Raw genomic sequence first — 22,805 nt, forward strand, 5'->3', positions numbered from 1 at the left:
GGACCATAATGGTATGGCTTCACAGTATCTTGTGTTTTGACCGACAAATATTAGCCAGTATGGTGGTCCATCTGTTCTAACTCTCGGAATGTTTTCCAAGATATCCATAAACCAAGCATTTGGTGTTGAACTAAAGATTTTTACCATGAGTGCTTTCTTTGTTGCTTTAGAAACATAGGGGTCCTTGTTTGGATTCGTCATTTTTTACCCTGTAAGAAATGGGTTTATTTGGCGCATTAGCAGGAGTTGCATCTAGATTTTTGCCCGCAGTGGGAACAATAGCCAGAGGTGTATTTGGAGTTGGAAGGAAGATTTTGAGTACATTAGGTATACTTAAAGAGAAAGCACAACCTATTATACAAACTGTACAGAAAGGTTGGGATGTAGCACGAGATGCAACAAATCTTATTCCAAATCCTGAAACAAGAGGAAAAGTTCAAGGATGGATGGACAATGTAGGAAGACAAGCAGGAAACTATTATAACAAAGCAAATGACTACTATAACCAAGCAGGACACTATATGGACCAAGGTGAAAGATTCTTTAACAGAGGATATAACCATGCACAACAATGGGTAAACAATAACCAACCTCAACCGCCTCAAACTTGGAGAATGTAAAGTTTTTTACTGAGATGAAATGAACAATACAGCATTGAGACAAATGGGTTCAAGATGGATTTGTCGACTTCCAGCAGTTACACAACCACGTGTTTGTCAAGTTCTTCCTATACCTCAGGAAGTTTTAGACCGACTTAAAAAACCTAAACAACCAGTTGAAAACAAACCAAACTAAATTTTTTTACTGAGATGAAATGACCGAAGAAGTTGAAACGGTAGATTTGACACCACAAACAAAAAGTTCAGAACCATTGTCAAAACCTGTCAAAGAACTTACAGATGAAGAGAAAAATTCAATAATAGAAGGTGCAAGGTCTGGAAATACAAACCCTAACTATAAAGTCACTTTTCATAGAAATGGAACGGCTAGTATCTCAAAAAAGAAACAGACTCTCACAAATAAAATATTGAAGTCTGGAGGAGCTTTCGAGACAACAGATGGAAAAGTTTACTTCACTGACCAACAGTTCATTATAGAACATCTCATTGACTTAGAGTCGAAATATTCTAAACTTTACAACAAACACAAAAAGTTGAAAGGAAAACAAAAACAAATGGCATATGATATTTATGAAGATGTTGACGACACAACCATACCTGCAAGTGAGGTAAAGTCAGAGGAACCGAAAAGTGACGAAAAACCGATAGAAGAAGAAAAACCAAAAACTGAAGATAAACCAAAACCAAAGTTTAGTTTCCAAACTAAACCAAGTCAACCTTCATTAGCTGGTATGGGTTGGCGTCAAAGACTTATGGCTTCAGGCAGTTATGTAAAGTAAAGAAAAAAATATTTTTTTATTTTATTTGAAATGTACGCTGAGTTTTGTTGGAGCAGACCGTTGGGAAACTTGTTTGTTAGATGAGAAATATGAAATGGCATACCATTTTAAAACAGTATATTTTTACATATATAAAATGCTTCAGGTTGAAAAACAAAGAACAAAAGTAGCAGATACAAAACCGTTAGACTATATCTTTACAAATGCTGGTAGGAATATTTCAGATGAAGAAATTTCATCCCGAGTATACAGGTTTGACTATCCAATTCGTTGGCTTCAAAGTCCTTCAGATGCAAAGGCAATAGGATTTAGAAGAGTTTTGTTTTCAAATAGAACTAACGCGTTTATGTTCACAGTAGATTTTCATGGGCAGTATAAAGGTTCTGATGGTCTAATAGACAGATTTGACGAAATGAGAATCTTTACAGTTCGTTCAGACGAAAGTCTTGAGAAAACTCTAAATGACTTTCAAACTCAAATAAACAAATATTATTGGGAATTTCAAAAAAAATACGACTCTTTACTAAATGGAACATACTATCTGAAACTAGAATATGACAAGATGAACTCCACCGTTTCATTTCAAAAGATTGAAATTAACCCTCCAAGAGATACAGAGTTTTTATATTGGGGAGTAGACAAACGTTCTTGGGCACAATTTCTTCGGTTACTAAACCAGAACGAACCATTACCACCAGATGGTCCATTTAAATTTATACTTCCACCAGCAGATTTGACAGTTTATAGAAACGTGTTTGACCCTCAAAATGTTATGTGTCATGCAAGTTTCAGTTCAAGCAACAATGGTTTTCTATGTATTGGTAAGGACTTTTATGACTTTGCTTCTAAATTCTACGAACCACCTAGTAACAGTTTCTCTGACTTTCAAGTTTGGTTCACAACAAATGGTGTGCAGCATATAATACCATTGTACTATGACTTTTATCTCGAATTGTCTTTCATATATAACTACGGAAAAGTGCTGAAAAAGTATTGAATGTGAAGATATTAGAAAATAACATTTTTTCTAACATCGTAGAAAACTCATGAAAACAATTTATTTTTGACACTTTCACAAAAAACATAAAAAAGTGGAGTTAAAATGAGATGTTTACTGAACTGGTTGGATGTCGCCTTCTGAGGTTATGTAGAATGGTTGACCCGAGAAGTGAAGGAGACCCTTGAGAATTTGTATAATTCGTGGAATTGGACTCTCTCTGTTTGGAAGTAGTATCCAAGGACGTTTGGCAAAGAACTTTATAATGGCTTCCTTCTTTGCTTGCTTTATGTCGTCGAAGGCTGTCCCGTCTGGTATTTGAATTGGAATTCCAGTCGAAATCTCGAGAGTCAAGGCAGCCCTTCCAGAAATAGTGGTGAACTTGACCTTGGGCTTCATGACCTTGCGCAAGTAGTCTTTTACGCAGTCGTTAATTTAAATTAGGTAAATTGCCTCATCTAATGGCTCGATGTTGTCCATTGCTACTGTCAGTAAAAGTACTGCTACTGTCAGAAAAAGTACTGCTACTGTCAGTAAAAGTACTGCTACTGTCAGTAAAAGTACTGCTACTGTCAGTAAAAGTACTGCTACTGTCAGTAAAAGTACTGCTAGTTGCAGTAAAAAGGAAAATTTGAGAGGGTTTTCGACGATAAAGTACTGCTACTGTCAGTAAAAGTACTGCTACTGTCAGTAAAAGTACTGCTACTGTCAGAAAAAGTACTGCTACTGTCAGTAAAAGTACTGCTACTGTCAGTAAAAGTACTGCTACTGTCAGTAAAAGTACTGCTACTGTCAGTAAAAGTACTGCTAGTAGCAGAGATTTTTATCGTTGTGGTCCGACGGTTAAGCCACCAACGAATGTCCCACGTCCCACCAACCGAGTCCAATCTCAATCCAGAAGAACCGAAAGCACCACAACAGTCTCCTCAGTTCCAACAAGTACCTCCACCAAATTACTACCAATTTCCACCTCAATCCAAATTACTACCAATTTCCACCTCAAGGTTACTACCAATTTCCACCTCAAGGTTACTACCCTCCTCAGCTTATGCCTTACTTCCCCAACCCTTGGATGTTCCAGCAATTCCAATCTCAATACAAATCGAAGAGAGACCAAGACTTCGAAGAAGGTCTGAACCGCTTACGCAAAGAGTATGCCACAGCTCCAATTGAGAGAAAGTTGTTGCTAAATTCAGTAAAAATATATTTTAGGTGAAGAGGTGACATCTCACCCGTTTTCTCACCCGTTTTCTCACCCTCTTGAATTTTCATGAATTTTCATGAATTTTCATGATTTCATCGTAAATGTTTTGTCAAAACTTCTTCGTAAATGTTTTGTCAAGACTTCTTCGTAAATGTTTTGTCAAGACTTCTTCGTAAATGTTTTGTCAAGACTTCTTCGTAAATGTTTTGTCAAGACTTCATCGTAATGAGCGTAAATGACCAAAAAATAATGTTTAGGTGAAGAGGTGACATCTCACCTCTTTTTTCACCTGTTTTCTCACCTCATGAATTTTCATGAATTTTCATGAATTTCCTTAAGATAGAAAAAATAAAATTAGTTTTATTTTTATTTATTTTTTTTATTTTGTATAAAAGAACAGAAATGTCAACAATCGGCACAACAACAATACAAACAACAACAGCACCAAACTCGTTAGTCATGAACCCAACTTCAATGTTAGTAGAAATGAAAAGCTTCATTCCTTCTTCATATACTTTCGAAACAGAAATCCAGAAGATAAAGCAAGAACTTTTAACAAGTAATTTAGACTGTACCGCACAGGATGAAACAAATGAACAGTATCTTTATGAAATGCAGGACATTATTGACCATTTACCCAAATTGCCTGAAATCCAACAACAAAAACTAACCATTCCCGAATTTGACGAAATTGAAGTCAAAGCAACTGACTCGGTAGAAATAAAGAAGTTCATACGAAAGGTAAATTATGAATTCCTTGGTTTTCATTGCAACCATAAAGTTATGGACAAAGATTGCGATATGGTATATAAGAATGTTTCTGACCTTTACAAATCCGAAGAATTTAAGACATACGACAACTTTGTTTCATTAGCTGCAAAATGTGTATGGCAGATAAGAGATAAAGATAAAAGGGGTGGGGTATGGAATGAACAGATAAGACCAACTGCTTCAGATTTAAAGAAAACCATTGACGCCTTGGTTGTTTTAGCAGGTAAGGTTTCAGAATATAACGCAAAAATGAACCCGCAATGTTCTAAATGTAAAGCAGCAATGAGGAAATATAACTACTCCGTCAAAGAGATAGAACGTATGCGAAACGACTATGCAGACTTAAAGAAAGAAGTAGAGAAACCAGCAGAAGATAAAATGGACATGTTAGCATTTCTGAACAAAAACTATCCAACAGCTGACGATTTCCTTCTATCTGACGTCAAGAAGAAGTATAAAGAAACCTTCGGCATTGTTAAAACATTTGACATACTAAAAGAAGAAATAGAAGCTACGAAATTGTTTAGGATTTCAAATATACATCGTACAATTCATGTAAAACGCTTATAAAATAACTGAGGTGAAAAAAGAGGTGAGAAAACGGGTGACATCTCACCTCTTCACCTAAACATTATTTTTGTCTGATTTACGCTCATTACGAAGAAGTCTTGACAAAACATATACGATGAAGTCTTGACAAAACATATACGATGAAGTCTTGACAAAACATATACGATGACATTTTGACAAAGTCTTTACGAAGAAGTCATGACAAAACATATACGATGAAGTCTTGACAAAACATATACGATGAAGTCTTGACAAAACATATACGATGAAGTCTTGACAAAACATATACGATGAAATCATGAAAATTCATGAGGTGAGAAAACAGGTGAAAAAAGAGGTGAGATGTCACCTCTTCACCTAAACATTATTTTTTGGTCATTTACGCTCATTACGATGAAGTCTTGACAAAACATTTACGAAGAAGTCTTGACAAAACATTTACGAAGAAGTTTTGACAAAACATTTACGAAGAAGTTTTGACAAAACATTTACGATGAAATCATGAAAATTCATGAAAATCGTAAAAAATTGCGAGTAGGGAAAAAAACCTGGTCGCCTAAAACTCATGAAAATCGTAAAAAAATGACTAAATTTCATTATATAACTGTTATTTTTTGACGAAGAGAACTTTAACACTTCGTAAAAAAAATCCCTGAAATCGTGAAAAAATGACCAAATTTCATTATATAACTGTTATTTTTGACGAAGTGAACTTTAACACTTCGTAAAAAAATCCCTGAAATCATATCTTTTATACATGAAAATCGTGAATTTCCTTAAGATACAAAATAGAAAAAATAACGTTAGTTTATTTTTTTTATTTTTTTATTTTGTATGTAAGGACAGAAAATGTCAAACATTGAGTTTGAAACAGTTAGAAAGATAGACAATGACACCAAATTGGTTAGAATAGGTGATTTAAACGTAAGATACTCAAAGAAATACAACAAATATTCTTTGTCAGACATTTTATCTCCATCTGGAAAGAAAACATACCATTGGGTTGGAATTGCTTCAACTCAGAAAATTTTGACAAGAAATCCTGAGCTTATGATATCGGTAAGATTCTATGGAACTGCAGCATATCTCATTGACAAAAGTCTTATACCAATAGTTTTGTTATGGTTAGACCCAGTTGTTGGATATAACTTCATAACATATGGTTTATTCGACTCAGAACGTTGCAGTGAAGGCTTACTTTACATCGTTCAGAAACCGAAGGACTTCAATACAAAGAGATATAAGATAGGAAGAACATATAATATAACTCAAAGATATGACAGTACAGTCAATAGAGTCAAGGTTGTGTTTGCTAATGATATGAGAGCTGCAGAAACAGAACTACTTGAAAAGTTTGAGAAAATGTATGGTGCTCCCACGAAAGGTAGGGAAACGTTTGAAGTAGATGAGATAGATAAAGCTATAAAATTATTTGACGAAGTTGCTGAAAAATACATGTAAAGCGTTTATTTTTGGTCTTTTGTGAAAGTCAAAGACGATATGTACCAAATGCAAAGTATTTTGACTGCTCTTCGTTCTACAAAGCAAGCACGTCATTGGTTTGAAAACCAACAGACAAAAGAACTTTTGAGTGAAATTTCTCTAGACCGGTTTTTTTCGGTCTTGCCTAAAACTCTATGAAAATCGTAAAAGAACAGCGAGTAGGTAAAAAATCGGTCTTGCCTAAAACTCATGAAAATCGTAAAAAATTGCCAAACGGTTTGAGAGGATATTATGTACATAGACTTCTTGTAAATGCTGTAGCAATGTGGGCTTCACCTCTTCACCTAAACATTATTTTTATTGAATTCAGCAACAAAAATCATGAATTTCCTTAAGATAGAAAAAATAAAGTTAGTTTTATTTTTATTTATTTTTTTATTTTGTATGTAAAGACAGATATGTCAACATCAGAGAACACAACAACTGCTATCGTTCATGAAGACATAAATGAAGAATACGAGTACATACAGTATAACAAACAACTCCGTCTCATTCGTTCGGTCAAAGATGACATGTACCAAATGCAAAGTATTTTGACAGCATGTTTTGCTCCAGATACTAAGCTTCCTAAAGACTGGTTTAGGAACCAAAGCACACAAGAACTTTTGAGCGAAGCACAGCGAGACATACTTTTTTCTGAAAACAGTGAAGAACAGCGAGTAGGTAAAAAACCCCAGTCGCCAAAACTCTATGAAAATCGTGAAAAATTGCCAAATGGTTTGAGAGGCTGGTATGTACATAGACTTTTAGTAAATGCTGTTGCAATGTGGGCTTCACCTCGTTATGCTTGGTATGTTTGTAAACTTCTTGACGAAATTCATAGACAAGAACGTGAAGAGATGGAAAAGAAACTTCAAGCAAAAGATGAAGTCATTGAAGCAAAAGACAAAAGCATTCAGAAAAGAATACCACGTTCGGTACCAAAAGGAAAGGAAAAGAACTATAAGTATATGATTTATACTGAAGAGATGGAAAATGAAGAAGACAGAGATATGGTTATGTTGCATTTAGTCAGAAGAAACAACAAAAGCTTTTACGACCTTGCTAAGATTTACAAATCTGACAGAAATTGGTTCTATCGCGAAAACTTACCGATTTCAATGACACCGAATGAAGATGTGAAACAAATAGTTCAAGATACGTTACCTCAAACACACTATGATATGAAAGGTTGTACAATTCTTACATTCAAAGAAGATTTGCCATTGTTAAAGGAAAAAATAACAGAGTATTTTGACAACTTCAAACAAGCAGAGTAGATGAACCATTTATTTTTACGCTTGACTTCAGATGGCTCAGGTAGCTCTATAAGGTAAATTGTCTTGTCAAATCCTTCTGGCATTCCAAGTTCTTCCTTCCGACATTCCGAGTCCTTCCTTCCGACAAGAAAAAAATTTCCCGACAACTGGAAAAAAATTTCCTGTTGTTCGTCCGTAAACCATTCAAATTTTCGAAAATTGAGAACTTTTTGGTCGAACTTCAGAAAAAGTTTTTCCTTCCGACATTCCGAGTCCTTCCTTCAGACATTCCGAGTCCTTCCTTCCGACATTCCGAGTCCTTCCTTCCGACATTCCGAGTCCTTCCTTCCGACATTCCGAGTCCTTCCTTCCGACATTCCGAGTCCTTCCTTCCGACGGGACACAAACGGATGACTGACGTTCCTCTTCCTGAATGTCTTCCAAAGCCAGAAGAACCGAAAGCTGCAGAACCACAACAGACTAAGACCAAACACTTACATTTTTACGCTTGACTTTTTACAATTTGAACTTTGTTCGCGTAGATATGAATTCTGAAAGAAGTATGAGGGTCTTGTATGACTTTGTACTTCTCCCATAGTTCATGTCTGTCAAACTTACCTGCCATGGACTCTTTCATAAGTTCCATGAAATCGTCTTCGGACAATCCAGGGAAAAGTATTATGTCAGTAAGTATTCTCTTTACATCCTTACTTAAACTCTTTGCTGTCTGTACACAAATGACAACTGAGATGTTAAAGTGTCTGAGCTTCTTAAGAATTCGACACATATCTTGTTCTCTGTTCTTTAACAAAGGATGAGAAGCAAAGTCATCTAAGATAAGAAGACACCTATGAGGGTATGTCTTCCAATCGTAAGATTGCAATTTCTTCGAAATGTATTCTATCTCTTTCTGTTTGTTTCTGAAGTGTTTCTTCTCTAATATTCTCTGCATTTCCTCATTTGGGTCTTTAAACTTCGAATTTATATACTCATTTATAGCATTGTACTTCAAAACTCTTCTTTGGTACTTCTTTATCCAATCTAACAACTCAGTATCCTTTATACATACTAACTTAGACTTCTTTATAATATCTTTGAACGAATTGACGGTTTGGTCAAATTGACCAGAAGTACTACAAATAACAACTAACTCATAGAATGGGTTCTTCTCATCTAGTTCTTGTTGTTGTGCAGCCATTTTAAGATAAGTGAAAGTCTTACCCGACCCAGGCGGTGCAATTAGACCTGTTATACCATTCTGAGCAAATAAGAACTTTTCATGTATAGGCTTTATCTGAGCATTTTCCAACTTCCTCTTGTTCTTGTTTAAAACATTCTCAAATTTTTTGTCAATGTCAGCAAACTTTTTTTCTAACATATTTTTAGAAAAATTAAAATTTTTATCTTTTTGAAAATGTCTAGCGATTTCGCCATCTATATTCGAGACAAGCTTTTCGACAGCAAAACATCTGTCGACCATAAAATCTTACATAGTGTAAACAAGAAAGGTGAATTTGTTCTAAAGTTCTGTTTCTGGGAATATGACAAGAACCATAAAACATTAAGCAGAGAAGTCTTAAAATTTGTCAATGACAGACTTGTTGACAGAGATGACGCCTCTTGGAGAGATGAAGTCCAACAAAACTTCTTAGAATGCAAAGAAGACACATGCACTGTTCTTGAAGATAAAATAGAAAACAGAATAGAAGAGCTATTAAATGACAAAGAACTTTTACAAAAATATGGTTCTGAGAAGTTTGACATAACTCCACCAGAAAAGAAGAAGAGAGAAAAGAAAGAAAAGAAAGTAGAAGAAGAGAAGAAAGAACCTGAACCAGTTCCAGAGAAGAAGAAATTTGACATGTAAAAATAAAATTTTATTTTTAGAACATTTCTGGGTCAATGTCAATGTTCTCTTCCTCTTTAGGAGTAAACACTGGCTTAGACTCTAAAATCTTTTTACCCAATTTACCTTGAACTTCAACTATCTTAGACTCATAATATTCATAGTCGTCTGTCTTCTTTGGTTCATAAGGTATAACAAGTTTGTATGCTTTACCTTCTTCAAGTTTTGAGAACTTTCTGTCAAAATTTTCTTTGACTGTTAACAAACCTTCTATGTCTAAGTCTTCAAATTTCGCACCATTTTTAGTCACAATAGCAAACTTAACTGGTTCGATGTTCCAAACTTTGTCAAATGAAGACTTTTCAAAATGGTAGAAGTAAACATTCAAATATGTGAATGGAGCTAACTTATCTTTGACTTCTGTCATGTACTTATTTACTGAGATGAATTTTGCCATCTTTTCTTCAGAATAAAAAAATATTTTTTTTAAAATTTACTCAGAAAAATTTTTCTTTGTATATACACCATTCTGAACATCTAAAAGATTTTTGACATTTGCCAAGAATGTTCGTTTAGAAGCTGCCATATAACCATATTCTTGACAATATTGTTTATACGAATCGTACAATGACCTTTCATCTAAACACTCAAAGTTAGTCTCATCTATAAACAGTTCATATACACTCTTGTTTGCTTCTAACAATGTTTGTCTCTCTTCGGTATGTGGAATTTGTCTTGGATTGAACTTAGAAATATCTAATGTCATGAAATATGAGAACAAGTGGTTGTAAAAGTCAGATGTCAAAGTTTCTGCTAAGTCGTCAAAATATTCTGTATCTTGCATATGAGAATCTGACGTTCTGACAACTACATATCTTCTGTCAGAACTTTCTAACTTCATCGGAACAGCATTGTTTGAAACCATAATGAAGTTTGCAACATTTTCACAAACTCTTTGGTCTTTATATTTTCTTTCAACAACTCCAACTTTGTCTGTTATAAGACTCTTCAAAGCATCTGAGTTCAAAACTTTTGTTGTATCTATACTTTGAAGTTCGTTACATACTATAAGTTTCATATTCTCTATTGAGGAGTTAAATTTACCGCAGATGTTTTCTAAGTTTGTCATATTCGGGTTCGAATAGCCCTCTAACAGTTTGCATAAGATATCTGTAAAGAATGTGTTCTTACCTGTTCCTTGTTTTCCAATTATAATGAGAGCAGTTTCATTTTTAGCACTTGGATGTTGTAAGATGTTTGCAAACCAACATAAGATATACTCATAAACCTTTTCGTTTCCATTGCATATAATTTCTTTGACATGGTCTAACCAAGCTTCTATAATATTTTCTTTCCATTCTACTTGTTCGTATTTATATCCAGTGAAGATAGAATAGAAGTTTGGAGAAGGTGTATAGAACTTTATACCTCGAACTGAAAAATCTTCTAACTTTGACAATAAGATATCCCAAGCATCTAACATCTTCATGCCAACTTGTACGACTTTTATTTTCTTAAGTTTCTGTCTACATTCTTGTTCAGACACTATTGCTGCTCTTGGTTTGTTAAAGACAACATCCCATTCTTTCATAACATAACATTCTGGGGCAGAGTCAACATAAATGACTAAACGTTTCAAATTCTCGACTGCTTTGTTATAGTCTCTAAATGGACACATATTTCTGAATGCTTGGAAGTCATAAAAATCTGAAACATCTATTCTGTACATTTTTATAAAAATAAAAAAAATATTTTTTTTATTCTTGAGCTATTTGTTGCATTTGTTGTTCTTGAGCTATTTGTTGTTGAAGTTGTTCTTGTAATACAATACTTTCACCAGTTGCATCTTCCAATTCGAAACTTTCTGCCGTCATTGACAAATACATAGGACATAAAAGTTTTACAGGAACAAAGTTTGCGTCAACTAAGGTTAAGTTTATGTTTGCTAAAGTGTTTGAATTTACTAAAGCTGAAAACTCTGCATTCGAATGAACAATAGGCAAACCAGCAGAGAAAGTATTGTTTATACGCATAAGTATCTTTTGGTCATAGTAGTTTCTGTCGACATTCGAATAGCACTTTGAACCTAAGTTTGAAACAATATATAAGATTGGTGTGCTTAATGTCAATGGAATAGACATTCCTTGTATGACACCTTTTCCTGTTATAGGAAACTGTTGGTAGTAAAAACCAGATATAAGTTTTGTATTATAGCTCATATTGTTTATAGTAAACTCAGTCGGACATCCAAACATAATGAAACCTGCTCTAGTTGCAGCACATGTTACATCCGTCCTTAAAGTATTAAATAAGTCAACAAAACCTGTTGGTGGTATATCTGAGTAAGTATCTTCAAAGGAGTATTTTTTACCATTCACAACAATAAAATCTTCTGGTGTCAAAAGAGCAAAACAGGCTTTAGTCGTCATTGTGTTTAAAGTTAGTTTACAATATCGTCCTTGAGGACTTTGTAAGTTTGTTGTTATAGAATTATATGACTCAGGGTTTTTAGTCGTAATAGTATAAACCACTATGTCTTCTGCCATTTTACTTAGCAAATAAATTTTAATGAAATGTTGTGGTCGTCAAATATTTTTATAACGTCTGGGAAACTATATTTTAAGTTCAACGTTTCACCTCCTTTCATAACGTATATCTTGTCAATGACATTATATGAAACACCACAGCAACTAACGTCGGGTTCTATTTCTTTGATGTTTATATCGTCTGCCTCTGTCAAAAGTTTCAATAGTTCTTTCAAAACTTCATGAGGTGCGATGACATATGAGTTCACTTTTACAGGGTTGTGTTCGACCAAGTTTAACATTATACCTAAAGCTTGACAAATCTTCTCCTGAGTTTTAAGTTTGTCTTTAAGTTGCATGTAGTCGTTTCGAATATCTGCAACAGAACTTAAGTCTCTGCTAACTTCAGGGTATGTTGGTTGTTCTTTTACAGGAACTATTGTTATACCATCTTCGTCTTCGTATGGTTTCCCCACTTCAACATCTCTTTCTTTGACATTGACAATAACACTTTGACTGTTTGTTTGAGTTGGTGAATTTAACTTCACATCTGCCACCGCCATTAAACCTTTTGAAACACTTACGCTTCTATTTTTCGGAAATGACATTTTAGTTAGAATAAAAAGATGGACGTATTCGGATATCTCTTCGAATTGAAGCAAAACAAAGTTTACACACACAAACAATACAAATACATTGACAGAATAGTTCTTTATACAAACAATGGTAAATGTTATAGAATAGCAGTCTTTGCTGAACCAAAATATTTTCATAAAGCAAAGAAAGTTGGTATAACTGAAATGGTGAAAGTTCTTGAAGCAGACAAAAATATAACAACAAAACTTACAGATATTTCTAAAGGAAAGTTTATAATACAATTTTATGTCAAAACTGGCGTACTGTCAATATTTGACGGAGAGAAGTCAGTTCAAGAACAACTTACTGACCTGCTGCCAAAATCTGCTCGATGGAAGCTGTCGTTATGCCAATCTGAGGAGCCCCAGCAGGTTTCATCGAACGAATCTTCAAAAGAGCATCTTCCGTGAAAAGTGCTATTGGTTTTGTAAACTTCTTTGCTCTCAGTTCATATGGACCGTCTCTGTCACCAGTATATTGTATTTGTACAGTACCAACAGTTGAAATACCACCCATAAAGTCTTCTGAGTCAGCAAATGGAATGCCAAGCCAAAAGTTTGAACGGTCTCCATTTGTATATTGAGTTTTTTGACTTCCTGTATGGGTCCATACTTTCACATATGGCATAATAGAACTTTGCATTTCAGGGTTAATGGTTGTTGTGAAGTTGTTGTTAAAGTTCATAGCATCTAATGTCAAGTTGTATGACCTCATATCCTCAACTGTAGAATATTCTTCTCTTGGATAATATTTGCCATCTATGTTTATATGATATTTAATACCAGGGTTGTAGAAACAAGAATAGTCATTTATAGTTCGTCTGAACAGTACAAACATAGTATCTGCATGTTTCATTGCAGTTGTTAAAGCAATATCTGTTCTTGCACCTGCGGTTCCTGGATTTTGGTTTCCAACTTCACCTGCAAAGTCTTTGACAGATATTTGGTGTATAGGGAACATAAGTGGAACTGCAATATATTTGGCAGCTAAAGCATTTGAAATATCTGGGTCCAACATATAGACTGCAAGTCTGCTTTCTATTCTCTTGCATTCAAATTTTTCGCATGTGAACCTAACTGGGTCCCAAGCAGTTCCAGCAGCATTGAAATAATACTTTACTTCAGTGTTGAGGTTTGAGAAACCAAAGTCTAAGTCAACTTTGTCTTTGCAAAAGTCACAGAACTTGGCTCCACCAGTTCCAGCTACAGTAAGAGTGAATGGGTCTTGTGTTGGTGCAATGACTAAGTTATTTTTGCTTGGAGTAAGTTCGATAGAAATTTTTCCTGCCCAGTTTGGCAAGTATCTTAAAAACCTGAAGATGAGGAAAGATGACAAAGGAACTCTAAGTTTCAGTTTTACTTTAGTGACAGCATTTCCATCTGAACCAGAAAGGTCAACATAAACTCCTGGAACGTTAGGGTCAAGTCTTCTTATTTTCTCAATAGTTGCATATTGGTCTGTTTGTTCTCTAGCTTGTGGTTGTACTGAGTTTCTCAAAGCGAACCATTCATAGTTTGCCCATGTTACTGTTTGAACTAAGTCAGAGTTAGAATATATCTTATATCCCATGAAAACTTCTGGAGCATATTGGTATCCGACATAGAAAATTCCATTGCAACCTTTCTTGTCAGACAACTTGGCAGAAGGTTTTATTTCAATGTCTTGTTCCACGTATAAGAATGAGTTGTCAATAGAAATAATATGAAACCTGTCGCAAGCAATATCTACTGTTGTTGAAGAACCTTCTCCAAACTCACCTACGTTTCCATAAGAAACAGCAGTTGTATATTCGTAAGTTCCAGGAACTATTTCTGACCTTCTAATGGCATTGTCGCATTCGTTATACCATTCGGAAACATTTCCGTTCATGGCATCCAAAACTGTTGGCGTTATATTCTGAGCGGCGTACATTTCATATGGGTAAAAATATAGAATAGTTGGATTTATATATCATAATAGAACCCACTCGGACCAAGCTTTACTTTCTTCCTGACTGAGTTTTTAACTCTTCTTTTTCCTTCATTGCCACTACTTTCACTTTGTTCTTCACTACTTTCTCCAACTCTACTCTTCTTCTTTGGTGTCGCTTTTGGTAACTTGCCCTCTGCTTTAAGTTGTTGCATCTTTGCCTCATGTTCACCTAGTATGTTGTAAATTTCCCATGTCCTTTTTGCCTTTGGGCTCTGGTCGCCCATCTCAGGTAACCTATATCCTAGAAAGAGTTTGTCATAGTTTGTATTTGAGTCTTCGCGTATTGTTTGCATGACTCTTTCCTGAGTTTCCGGTTCAAGCTCTTCAAACAGAGCTTGTCCATATGGAATATGCTCGTTTCCAAATATATGTTTTTGTAGCCATTCTGGTTTTCTTTCCATGTTACCAACAATATCTTTTGTGAATGGGAAAGCTTTTACCCAATGTTTCAGTCTTGCGTCATTTATTTCTGTAGTTGGTTTTATTTTGTCAAGGAACATGTTTTTCAATACTAACATTTCATTTGGTACTGTCCGTTTGAGTTTTCTTAAATATTCATCCCTTCTCGGTTCATTGTCTGCAAAGTAAGTTTTTATGACATTTTGCAAACTTTCGTTTGCAAGGTCATGTACAATAGGTTCTCTTCCTTCTCTCTCCCTAACTTTCTTTCTAAACTCTTCACCAAATATACCATCTCTATGGTTCTGTGTAGTTCTTTGAGATAAATGTTTTAGAACGTCAGGTGTTATATTTCCTTCAGCCATGTTCATTTCATACTGGTCCAAAATATCTGCATCTTTCATATCTTTCAACGGCATTAAAGCCGCGCTGAAAATACCAGCTATATCTGGTTCACCATTCACTTCCATTGCGTCTACAACTTCTTGGAATTGTGGTTGTAAGTTTATGAACCACCTATCCGAATTAGCTTTATGACCCCATCTCATTGTAGTTCCATAGTCTGCAGAAACAAAAGTAGGTTTGTTTCCATCTTGGTTGGGTTCTGAATGAACTTTAAACAATGTTTCATTTCTATATGTTTTCTTGAAATTTAACCTTTTATTTTCACCGAGTTCATCCGAAGATTGAACGTTATATGCTCGTAAGTAAAAAGGGTTGTTGTATTTGCGTACATTTTCTTTCAGTACTTCCATTCTTTGCTGAATATTTTCATCTGGTGTTGGAGTCTTTTGTATGTCGGTGAAAATTTTTCGATATTCTTCTACTGTGTCAGCCGAATTTTTTTTAGACTCTTGGAAAGATTCCATATTCTCCGCATACACTTGTTGAGGGTCAAGATTTTTCGGCTGTTCCAAATCTTCATCTAGTTCTGTGAAGTTAGTTTCCAAAGGAGGGACTTGTTCGTTTCCTTCAGGCTCTTCTAGCTGTTGTTGCTGAACTATTTCTTCCATGTCTGGTTTTATCTGAACTTCTTCCTGTGGAGTTTCTTGTACCTCATCTGCTGGCATTTCATATATTCCGAGACCGTTTTCAACAATTTCCCTATCTACGTCATCCGCATTCATAAGCCTTTGTTCTTTCGTTCCGTCTCTATTTTTTACGCGTTTCATGACGAAAGTTGAATTGTCATTTAGCTCTGACATCAAATATCTCGGAGTAAATTCGTTCATGTCATTTGGATGATATGCTATTAAATCATATCTCTTAGCGAGCTTGTATTTTCCAGGTTTGAAATTATATCCCATTTGGTGCTGAGTCATAAAGCTAAATAGGTTCGGGTCAGTATTTCCATCCTTGAACTTTCTAATAGCTTCTTTATATCTGTCACTAAAGTCAACAGTATCTGGGAAACCACACTCTTCCTTCAGCATTTTTAAGAAATCTTGGTTTCCTTGTTCTCTACTTCTTTTATGTCCTTGCTCTGTTTGTGGTTGTTGTTGTGCAGGGTTTTGAACTGTTGGTTGCTGTGCTGGTTGTGGAGGTGGTTGTTGTGCTGGTTGTTGTTGTTGTTGTGCTGGATTTTGAACTGTTGGTTGTTGTGTTGGTTTTGGTGCATGCTTGTGTCTGTGTCCATGTGACGATGTAAATGTTCTAGGTAGTCCTGGTGCAGGTGCTTCTCTTGGAGGGTTTGGTGGTATATAAGTTCCACTAGCTAGTATATAAGTTCCACCAGCTGGTATATAAGTTCCACCAGCTGGCACATATGTTCCATCTGCAGCATAGTGTCCTACCTGACTTTTCGTTTTTAAGAAAGCATTTACTAGGTCTGTTTTGGTCTGTTGTAACTCTTTTTCTTGACTTTCCACAACAGTTGCTTTAACGGCGTCATAGGCACTTTGAACTGCCTGTCTCGTTGCTGCATCTGTTATTTTCGTCATATTTTGTGCTACTTCTTTTAACTCTTTGTCGAAACCTTCAGACTTCAGTTTCTTTCCAGATGAGAAGTCGTTCACTTGTTTCACCTTACTATGAAGAGCTTCGAAGGCGTTCTTAAAGTCAGCATTTGTTAAAGCTTCATTTGAACTGTCTTCATCCGCTTGTATTTTTGTCCTTATTGACCCTATAAGCTGGGCTGCTTTAGCGTTGGCTTGGGCATCTAACCAGTCATTGTTAGCTTTTATATATTCTGCGCTTTTCATTGCCTTTTGCATGGCTGCGTCGTTATTTTTACTTTCTTGTGCTAAGTTTTCATACTGTACGGTTTGGTTTTGCAACTGTAAAAGTTTTTCTGCCTTTACATTTGCTTCAACTTCTTTTTTATACTCATCGCTATCCATATATGTCTTCAGGGCTTTTTGTTTTATCTCTTCATCTTTCAGTACTTTATATTGAGTAGTATGGTTTTTCAATTTATGACATCTTGTTCCATTTTTGCTACTTCTGCTGCTTTTTCTGACACTTTTTTCGCATATTCCTCTGTACTTAGTTCTTTCAGTTGTTCTTCTTTCTTCTTTTTCTCTACGTTTAACTCATTGAGTTTCTTTGTGTGTCTGTCATATTCTAGTTTCTTTTCGTTTTCACTTATTTGCTTCTGTATGTCTATGTTTGACTTTTTGACATCTGATATTTGATTTTTGAGTGAACTCAAATTCATTTGACTTTGAGGGTTATAAGCTGTTCCGTCTGCAGCTCCACCATAGCCTGCCATTTTCGCTAAAAGTGCCGCTCTTAAACCTCCACTCTGTGCACCAATAACTCGGTTTAAAAGCATAGGATTGCTTGACATTTGTTGCAACATAGTGGGGTCATTCAGCATTTGTTGTTGCAACTGTTGTTGTGGTGTTAGTTTTACTATTGGATGTTTCAATGCTCTCTTCCTCTTACGTATATTCTTACGTAGCTTACGTGGCATTTTAAGTGAAGTAAAAAACATTTACGATGAAGAAGTTTCGACAAAACATTTACGAAGAAATCATGAAAATTCAAGAGGTGAGAAAACAGGTGAGAAAAGAGGTGACATCTCACCTCTTCACCTAAATTATATTTTTGGGTCATTTACGCTCATTACGAAGAAGTCTTGACAAAACATTTACGAAGAAGTCTTGACAAAACATTTACGAAGAAATCATGAAAATTCAAGAGGTGAGAAAACAGGTGAGAAAACGGGTGACATCTCACCTCTTCACCTAAATTATATTTTTGGGTCATTTACGCTCATTACGAAGAAGTCATGACAAAGCATGTACGATGAAATCATGACAAAACATGAAAACATATATAATTTGTGAAAAGCGACACATTATATAATGTTTTCGACCCAGAAGACTAACAATTTTCCGAATAAAAACTTCATTTATACTAAACATCTTCAGGGCTAGAAGGCACGAAGTGCCTGGAAGCCCCACTACCTTTCTTTTTTTTTTTTTTTTTTTTAGTTACGCTCGCAAAATATGTTTTTATATAGATTTCACATAAAATAATTATGTAATTTCTAAAAAGAATATTTTTGTTCTTGAATATTAAAGTGTAGTGTAGTTTAAAAAGTTTTAAATATGTTGCTAAAATTTCAGGTTTATAACTCATGTCTAGCATGACTTCTTCGTATGCGCAAAAAATCTGACACGTAAGGGTATCCTTAATCAAAATTTTCTTAATTATTATGAATTAAAATCATATCTCCAAAAACATAATAACAATATAACGGGTGATGATGATATGGATTATTATTATTCGTATTATAAAAATGAAATTTTGAAATATCATGATAAAATAATTTCTAAAATTAAAGACAAAATTAAAAATAATGAATATACAAAGGGAAAAACTAAATCACAACTTAAACAATTGAAAGATTTCAAAAATAAAGTATTAACAGAAGAAGATATTGATGAATTATATAAATTATATAATCCCGAGCCGCAAAAACAAAGGGTGCAAAACGCCCAGGTCCTTCAGACCATAAATGATGCACAAGCTTTAATTTATGATTCATTAGTTAAACCATATTCAGCCCGACTTTTAAATGAAGATCAACTTTTGGAATTCATCCTTCAACATAAACTCGAAGCGGGAAAGTATATCAAACCTTTATATACAGCATATTTAAAACAAATGAATAGAATACATCCAGAATTAATGAAGGGGGGAATGAAATCCAAAATCAAAGCAGATAAAATTAAACCACTTGCAACACCAAAACCTCCAACGACAGTACCTCCTCCTTCAGTTAATCCTTCATCATTCACTTTATTATATCCATTTCAAACATTAAAGAAGCAAAAAGATTTTAAAAAGGATTTCAAGATATTAAATAAACCAATTGACCCGAAAATTCAACCGTTAAAGGAAAAATTTAGTCGCCCTTCATTTGCTCCATATCCATATTCATACGAAATCGATCATCTGGAATATTCAAAAAGAAACGTTACTTATTTATTTGCCATTAACATTAACACTAGATATTTATATTGCATTCCGGTGAAAGGGAAAACAGAACAGGAAACAAGAAGAGCTATTCAATACTTACTAGATCATGAAAAAGTAGATAATATAAGGGGTGATGGTGATAAAGGATTTCGGGCAGCTATGGCTCATTATTTCCCACAAATTAATTTTTTCTTTTCATCCTCTCCATATACGTTTCGTAATAAAATAGTTGATGCGGTAATGAGAACTCTTAGAGATGCGTTAGGGGTTAACGGTCAGATATACTGGGATGGAAATCATGACTCCATCATACAGCAGTTAGTATATTATTACAATAATACATGGCATAGAACTATAAACATGAAACCAGTGGAAATGAAAGATGATATTTCAAAAGAATGGGAATATATTAGAAAGCAAATGGAAAGGTTGAATGATGTTAAACGTGAACAAATTAATTCGGGGCTCATGAATTTTAAACAAGGGGATAAAGTTTTGATTCATCTCGATTATGGAAAAACTGATAAATCAATGACAAAAAAAGACGAAGATTTGACACAATAGCTGAATTTGTTAGATATATTAACGGCAATGCATTAGTTGAGGTTAACAATAAATTAATAGAAATTCCGATTTATTTTATTACTCCATTATATTTAAATAATATTTAATTTTTTTATTTCGTAAGAAATGAGTGACAACGAAGCATCCAAGAGTCCTGATTCAATTAAGATTCAGAGTCCAGACGATGAATATAAAAAGAAACTAAACAGAATTAAATCAAAAATATGCTATTACAAAAACATGCGGTGGGGCTGAAAACAATAAAGAGAGGAAAGAAATAATCGAAAAATTAGAAACTTACCGTTCAATCCTTAAACTGAGTGAAGCAAAAATAAAAGAATTTAATAGAATAAATAAATTGATTGGAAGAGATGAATTTAATAAAGATGAATTTTTAAACTCAATCCAAATTTAATTTTTATTCCTCATCTTCTTTCCATCATTACTGCATAACCGCATCTTCTCGGTTTTCGTGGTTTGTTGTTTTTAATTAGTTCTTGCATCTTTTTTATCATTTCCTCCCTTGTTATGATTCGTGGTAAATTTTGAGCTTGTGGGGTATTCATTTATATAAAAATAAAATTTTGTTATCAGTTATTTTATCGTAAATGTTTTTAGGTTATTCAATAATTAATTATTTTTGAATAACTGAAGGTGTCACTACGTCACCATGTCACCTGGTTATTTAACTTCTCTTAAAAATGATGACAACATGACATTTTGACAACAACACAGGAAATTAAATCGTAAATGTTTTTAGGTTATTCAATAATTAATTATTTTTGAATAACTGAAGGTGTCACTACGTCACCATGTGCTACCATGTTAATTAACTTCTCTTAAAATTACTGACAACATGACATTTTGACAACACAGCAGGATTGATGCAAAAATGAATGTTATCGTTAATGTTATCGTTAATGTTATCGTTAATGCTTACAGTGTCGAACATAATTGACGTAGGATTCATGACTTCTTCGTAAATGGGTGTAAATATAGCACAAAAATATATTTTAGGTGAAGAGGTGAGATCTCACCCGTTTTTTCACCTCTTTTTTCACCTCATTCTCTCATCGTAAATTTTTTGTCATGACTTCGTCGTAAATGTTTTGTCATGACTTCGTCGTAAATGTTTTGTCATGACTTCTTCGTAAACACTTTGTCATGACTTCATCGTAAATGTTTTGTCATGACTTCATCGTAAATGTTTAATGAATGTCTTACAAACACGTATAAATATCTTATGCGGTGGGAAGCTAGATGGAAATAAATTTACGTCAAATATGCAATTTATAAAATCTTATGTCGACAGGCTACGTAGCACAGTGGTCTAAGGTGGTGTTATGGAGGGGTCAGAGTCTGTGGTTCGAAGGATGTAATTTTCAAAGCACTAAGATTGATGCAAGTGAATATAATTATCATGTTTCATCATGCAACTTTGACTCGGTAAATATCCAATGATATGTCCATCTTGAAACAAACATTACTGATATCAAATTTCTAATTGATACTACCCTTTTTAATAATTGCAGCAACATAGCAAATGGTGGCTGTATTTCATATATCCAAAAAGAATAATTTATTCAAGATCGAATTTGCAGTTATGATTCCATAGTTGATGATCAAGATGACTACAGTGTTTATTGCTTCATTAATATAACAAACGCATAAGACTTTAAATTTTTTTCCTGTAACAAGAATACAATTTTCAAAGGTTACATATTTAATATTGATTTGCAGGATGTTCAGACTCAAAAGATCAAAGAGGTCCAGGATAATCATTAGAAGAATATAACATCGCACAAAGCAGAAATAAAGGAGGAACAAAAACAGGAGGAAGCATCGGTCTTGATAATGGCAAATTCTGTAAAGGAGATTCTGAAAACAGAACAATCTGACTGGAACAATATCACTTCGGAATTTCAGGAGGTTTTTCAAGGATATTTTGGCTGTGGAACATCTAATGATTATGGTTCAGGTTGTTGAAGTTGTTACATCAGTGGAAATGAAGTTTGTGTTTCTTTCATCAAAGAATCAAATATAGATAATCTCAGTTCACTATTCAGGATTGAAATTCGAAGGAACAGTCATTCTTGATTGCCTAATGTTTTAGAGGAAACTTCACTGCCATAAAGTTTATAAAGAAATGCATCAATGTTGAAAATAAAGAGTAGGTGACAAAAGTGCATACTCTTAAATTAACCTTAAATATTGATTTTTCGATATTTTCGGTATTAACCTTATTGTAAATTTTTCCGGTGATAAATTTATCACACTGAGGTTATTTTTCCGGTGAAATTTTTAACCTTGATTTAATGAAATTAATATATATAAATTTTATTATTTTTAATTTCGAATGAGTATAATAAAATATTTTTGAACCTAATGTCCTTATTCCATCTTTGAAGGCAATATTAAATTTGGCACAAAGAAGTTTAAAGGAAGAGTAAGCAAGATTAGATAATTTGGACTTTTTTTAAAATTAATGAATAAACAGTATATTTTTGAAGTGTAAGCTTATTTACCTGAAGCTATATTACTTAATATAACATTCAAAGTATTATTGCTATTTATTGGAGAACAAATTTATGTAATTTTCACATGAAAATTGATAAATTTGTATTTCCTTATGATAATCAATTTTTGTATTTGTAGAGAGTCTCCCTGCATGATATCAAGACTTGGCTATTAGTCTTTATCCATTTTTGAAAATTGTATTGTAAATTGTAAGAATTTCTGAATACTACTACTATA

The 22,805-nt window shown here is 34.1% G+C and overlaps 17 protein-coding genes and 2 pseudogenes across 19 annotated transcripts, besides 3 other annotated features; 9 read left to right on the top strand and 10 right to left on the bottom strand.

The window, feature by feature from the left end:
• Nucleotides 1-18,494: part of a mobile genetic element that runs on past the window's edge.
• TVAGG3_0789250 (uncharacterized protein) lies at nt 219-575 on the top strand (the record flags this gene model as incomplete). Its single annotated transcript, XM_051246780.1, has 1 exon — nt 219-575. A coding segment is annotated over one exon (357 nt), but the record flags the coding sequence as incomplete, so codon positions are not given.
• TVAGG3_0789260 (uncharacterized protein) lies at nt 640-795 on the top strand (the record flags this gene model as incomplete). The annotated part of the gene is made up of 1 exon (XM_051246781.1): nt 640-795. One exon carries the CDS (start codon nt 640-642, stop codon nt 793-795), a length of 156 nt encoding a protein of 51 aa, XP_051082256.1.
• Nucleotides 1,536-2,378, top strand: TVAGG3_0789270 (uncharacterized protein; the record flags this gene model as incomplete). The annotated part of the gene is made up of 1 exon (XM_051246782.1): nt 1,536-2,378. A coding segment is annotated over one exon (843 nt), but the record flags the coding sequence as incomplete, so codon positions are not given.
• Nucleotides 3,255-3,569, top strand: TVAGG3_0789280 (uncharacterized protein; the record flags this gene model as incomplete). Its single annotated transcript, XM_051246783.1, has 1 exon — nt 3,255-3,569. One exon carries the CDS (start codon nt 3,255-3,257, stop codon nt 3,567-3,569), a length of 315 nt encoding a protein of 104 aa, XP_051082258.1.
• On the top strand, nt 4,003-4,483 carry TVAGG3_0789290 (organellar and viral DNA polymerase type B; the record flags this gene model as incomplete). The annotated part of the gene is made up of 1 exon (XM_051246784.1): nt 4,003-4,483. A coding segment is annotated over one exon (481 nt), but the record flags the coding sequence as incomplete, so codon positions are not given.
• TVAGG3_0789300 (organellar and viral DNA polymerase type B) lies at nt 5,791-6,402 on the top strand (the record flags this gene model as incomplete). The annotated part of the gene is made up of 1 exon (XM_051246785.1): nt 5,791-6,402. The coding sequence occupies one exon, from the start codon at nt 5,791-5,793 to the stop codon at nt 6,400-6,402; it is 612 nt and encodes a 203-aa protein (XP_051082260.1).
• Nucleotides 6,843-7,703, top strand: TVAGG3_0789310 (KilA, N-terminal/APSES-type HTH, DNA-binding family; the record flags this gene model as incomplete). The annotated part of the gene is made up of 1 exon (XM_051246786.1): nt 6,843-7,703. One exon carries the CDS (start codon nt 6,843-6,845, stop codon nt 7,701-7,703), a length of 861 nt encoding a protein of 286 aa, XP_051082261.1.
• Nucleotides 8,185-9,060, bottom strand: TVAGG3_0789320 (protein of unknown function, DUF4106 family; the record flags this gene model as incomplete). Its single annotated transcript, XM_051246787.1, has 1 exon — nt 8,185-9,060. The coding sequence occupies one exon, from the start codon at nt 9,058-9,060 to the stop codon at nt 8,185-8,187; it is 876 nt and encodes a 291-aa protein (XP_051082262.1).
• On the top strand, nt 9,097-9,549 carry TVAGG3_0789330 (uncharacterized protein; the record flags this gene model as incomplete). Its single annotated transcript, XM_051246788.1, has 1 exon — nt 9,097-9,549. The coding sequence occupies one exon, from the start codon at nt 9,097-9,099 to the stop codon at nt 9,547-9,549; it is 453 nt and encodes a 150-aa protein (XP_051082263.1).
• On the bottom strand, nt 9,566-9,985 carry TVAGG3_0789340 (protein of unknown function, DUF4108 family; the record flags this gene model as incomplete). Its single annotated transcript, XM_051246789.1, has 1 exon — nt 9,566-9,985. One exon carries the CDS (start codon nt 9,983-9,985, stop codon nt 9,566-9,568), a length of 420 nt encoding a protein of 139 aa, XP_051082264.1.
• On the bottom strand, nt 10,308-11,257 carry TVAGG3_0789350 (uncharacterized protein; the record flags this gene model as incomplete). Its single annotated transcript, XM_051246790.1, has 1 exon — nt 10,308-11,257. A coding segment is annotated over one exon (950 nt), but the record flags the coding sequence as incomplete, so codon positions are not given.
• Nucleotides 11,286-12,074, bottom strand: TVAGG3_0789360 (uncharacterized protein; the record flags this gene model as incomplete). Its single annotated transcript, XM_051246791.1, has 1 exon — nt 11,286-12,074. The coding sequence occupies one exon, from the start codon at nt 12,072-12,074 to the stop codon at nt 11,286-11,288; it is 789 nt and encodes a 262-aa protein (XP_051082266.1).
• TVAGG3_0789370 (protein of unknown function, DUF4106 family) lies at nt 12,080-12,616 on the bottom strand (the record flags this gene model as incomplete). The annotated part of the gene is made up of 1 exon (XM_051246792.1): nt 12,080-12,616. The coding sequence occupies one exon, from the start codon at nt 12,614-12,616 to the stop codon at nt 12,080-12,082; it is 537 nt and encodes a 178-aa protein (XP_051082267.1).
• TVAGG3_0789380 lies at nt 12,993-13,447 on the bottom strand (annotated as a pseudogene). Its single transcript has one exon. A coding segment is annotated over exon 1 (455 nt).
• TVAGG3_0789390 (protein of unknown function, DUF4106 family) lies at nt 13,719-14,600 on the bottom strand (the record flags this gene model as incomplete). The annotated part of the gene is made up of 1 exon (XM_051246793.1): nt 13,719-14,600. A coding segment is annotated over one exon (882 nt), but the record flags the coding sequence as incomplete, so codon positions are not given.
• TVAGG3_0789400 (protein of unknown function, DUF4106 family) lies at nt 14,633-15,928 on the bottom strand (the record flags this gene model as incomplete). The annotated part of the gene is made up of 1 exon (XM_051246794.1): nt 14,633-15,928. One exon carries the CDS (start codon nt 15,926-15,928, stop codon nt 14,633-14,635), a length of 1,296 nt encoding a protein of 431 aa, XP_051082269.1.
• TVAGG3_0789410 (uncharacterized protein) lies at nt 16,495-16,695 on the bottom strand (the record flags this gene model as incomplete). Its single annotated transcript, XM_051246795.1, has 1 exon — nt 16,495-16,695. One exon carries the CDS (start codon nt 16,693-16,695, stop codon nt 16,495-16,497), a length of 201 nt encoding a protein of 66 aa, XP_051082270.1.
• On the bottom strand, nt 16,882-17,973 carry TVAGG3_0789420 (annotated as a pseudogene). Its single transcript has one exon. A coding segment is annotated over exon 1 (1,092 nt).
• Nucleotides 18,495-19,196: 702 nt separating the features above from the next.
• TVAGG3_0789440 (integrase core domain containing protein family) lies at nt 19,197-20,051 on the top strand (the record flags this gene model as incomplete). The annotated part of the gene is made up of 1 exon (XM_051246796.1): nt 19,197-20,051. The coding sequence occupies one exon, from the start codon at nt 19,197-19,199 to the stop codon at nt 20,049-20,051; it is 855 nt and encodes a 284-aa protein (XP_051082271.1).
• Nucleotides 19,197-21,318: a mobile genetic element.
• Nucleotides 21,319-22,219: 901 nt separating this feature from the next.
• Nucleotides 22,220-22,805: part of a mobile genetic element that runs on past the window's edge.

Source organism: Trichomonas vaginalis, chromosome VI, assembly GCF_026262505.1.
Source record: "Trichomonas vaginalis G3 chromosome VI, whole genome shotgun sequence".
In the NCBI taxonomy this organism is placed as follows: Eukaryota; Parabasalia; order Trichomonadida; family Trichomonadidae; genus Trichomonas; species Trichomonas vaginalis.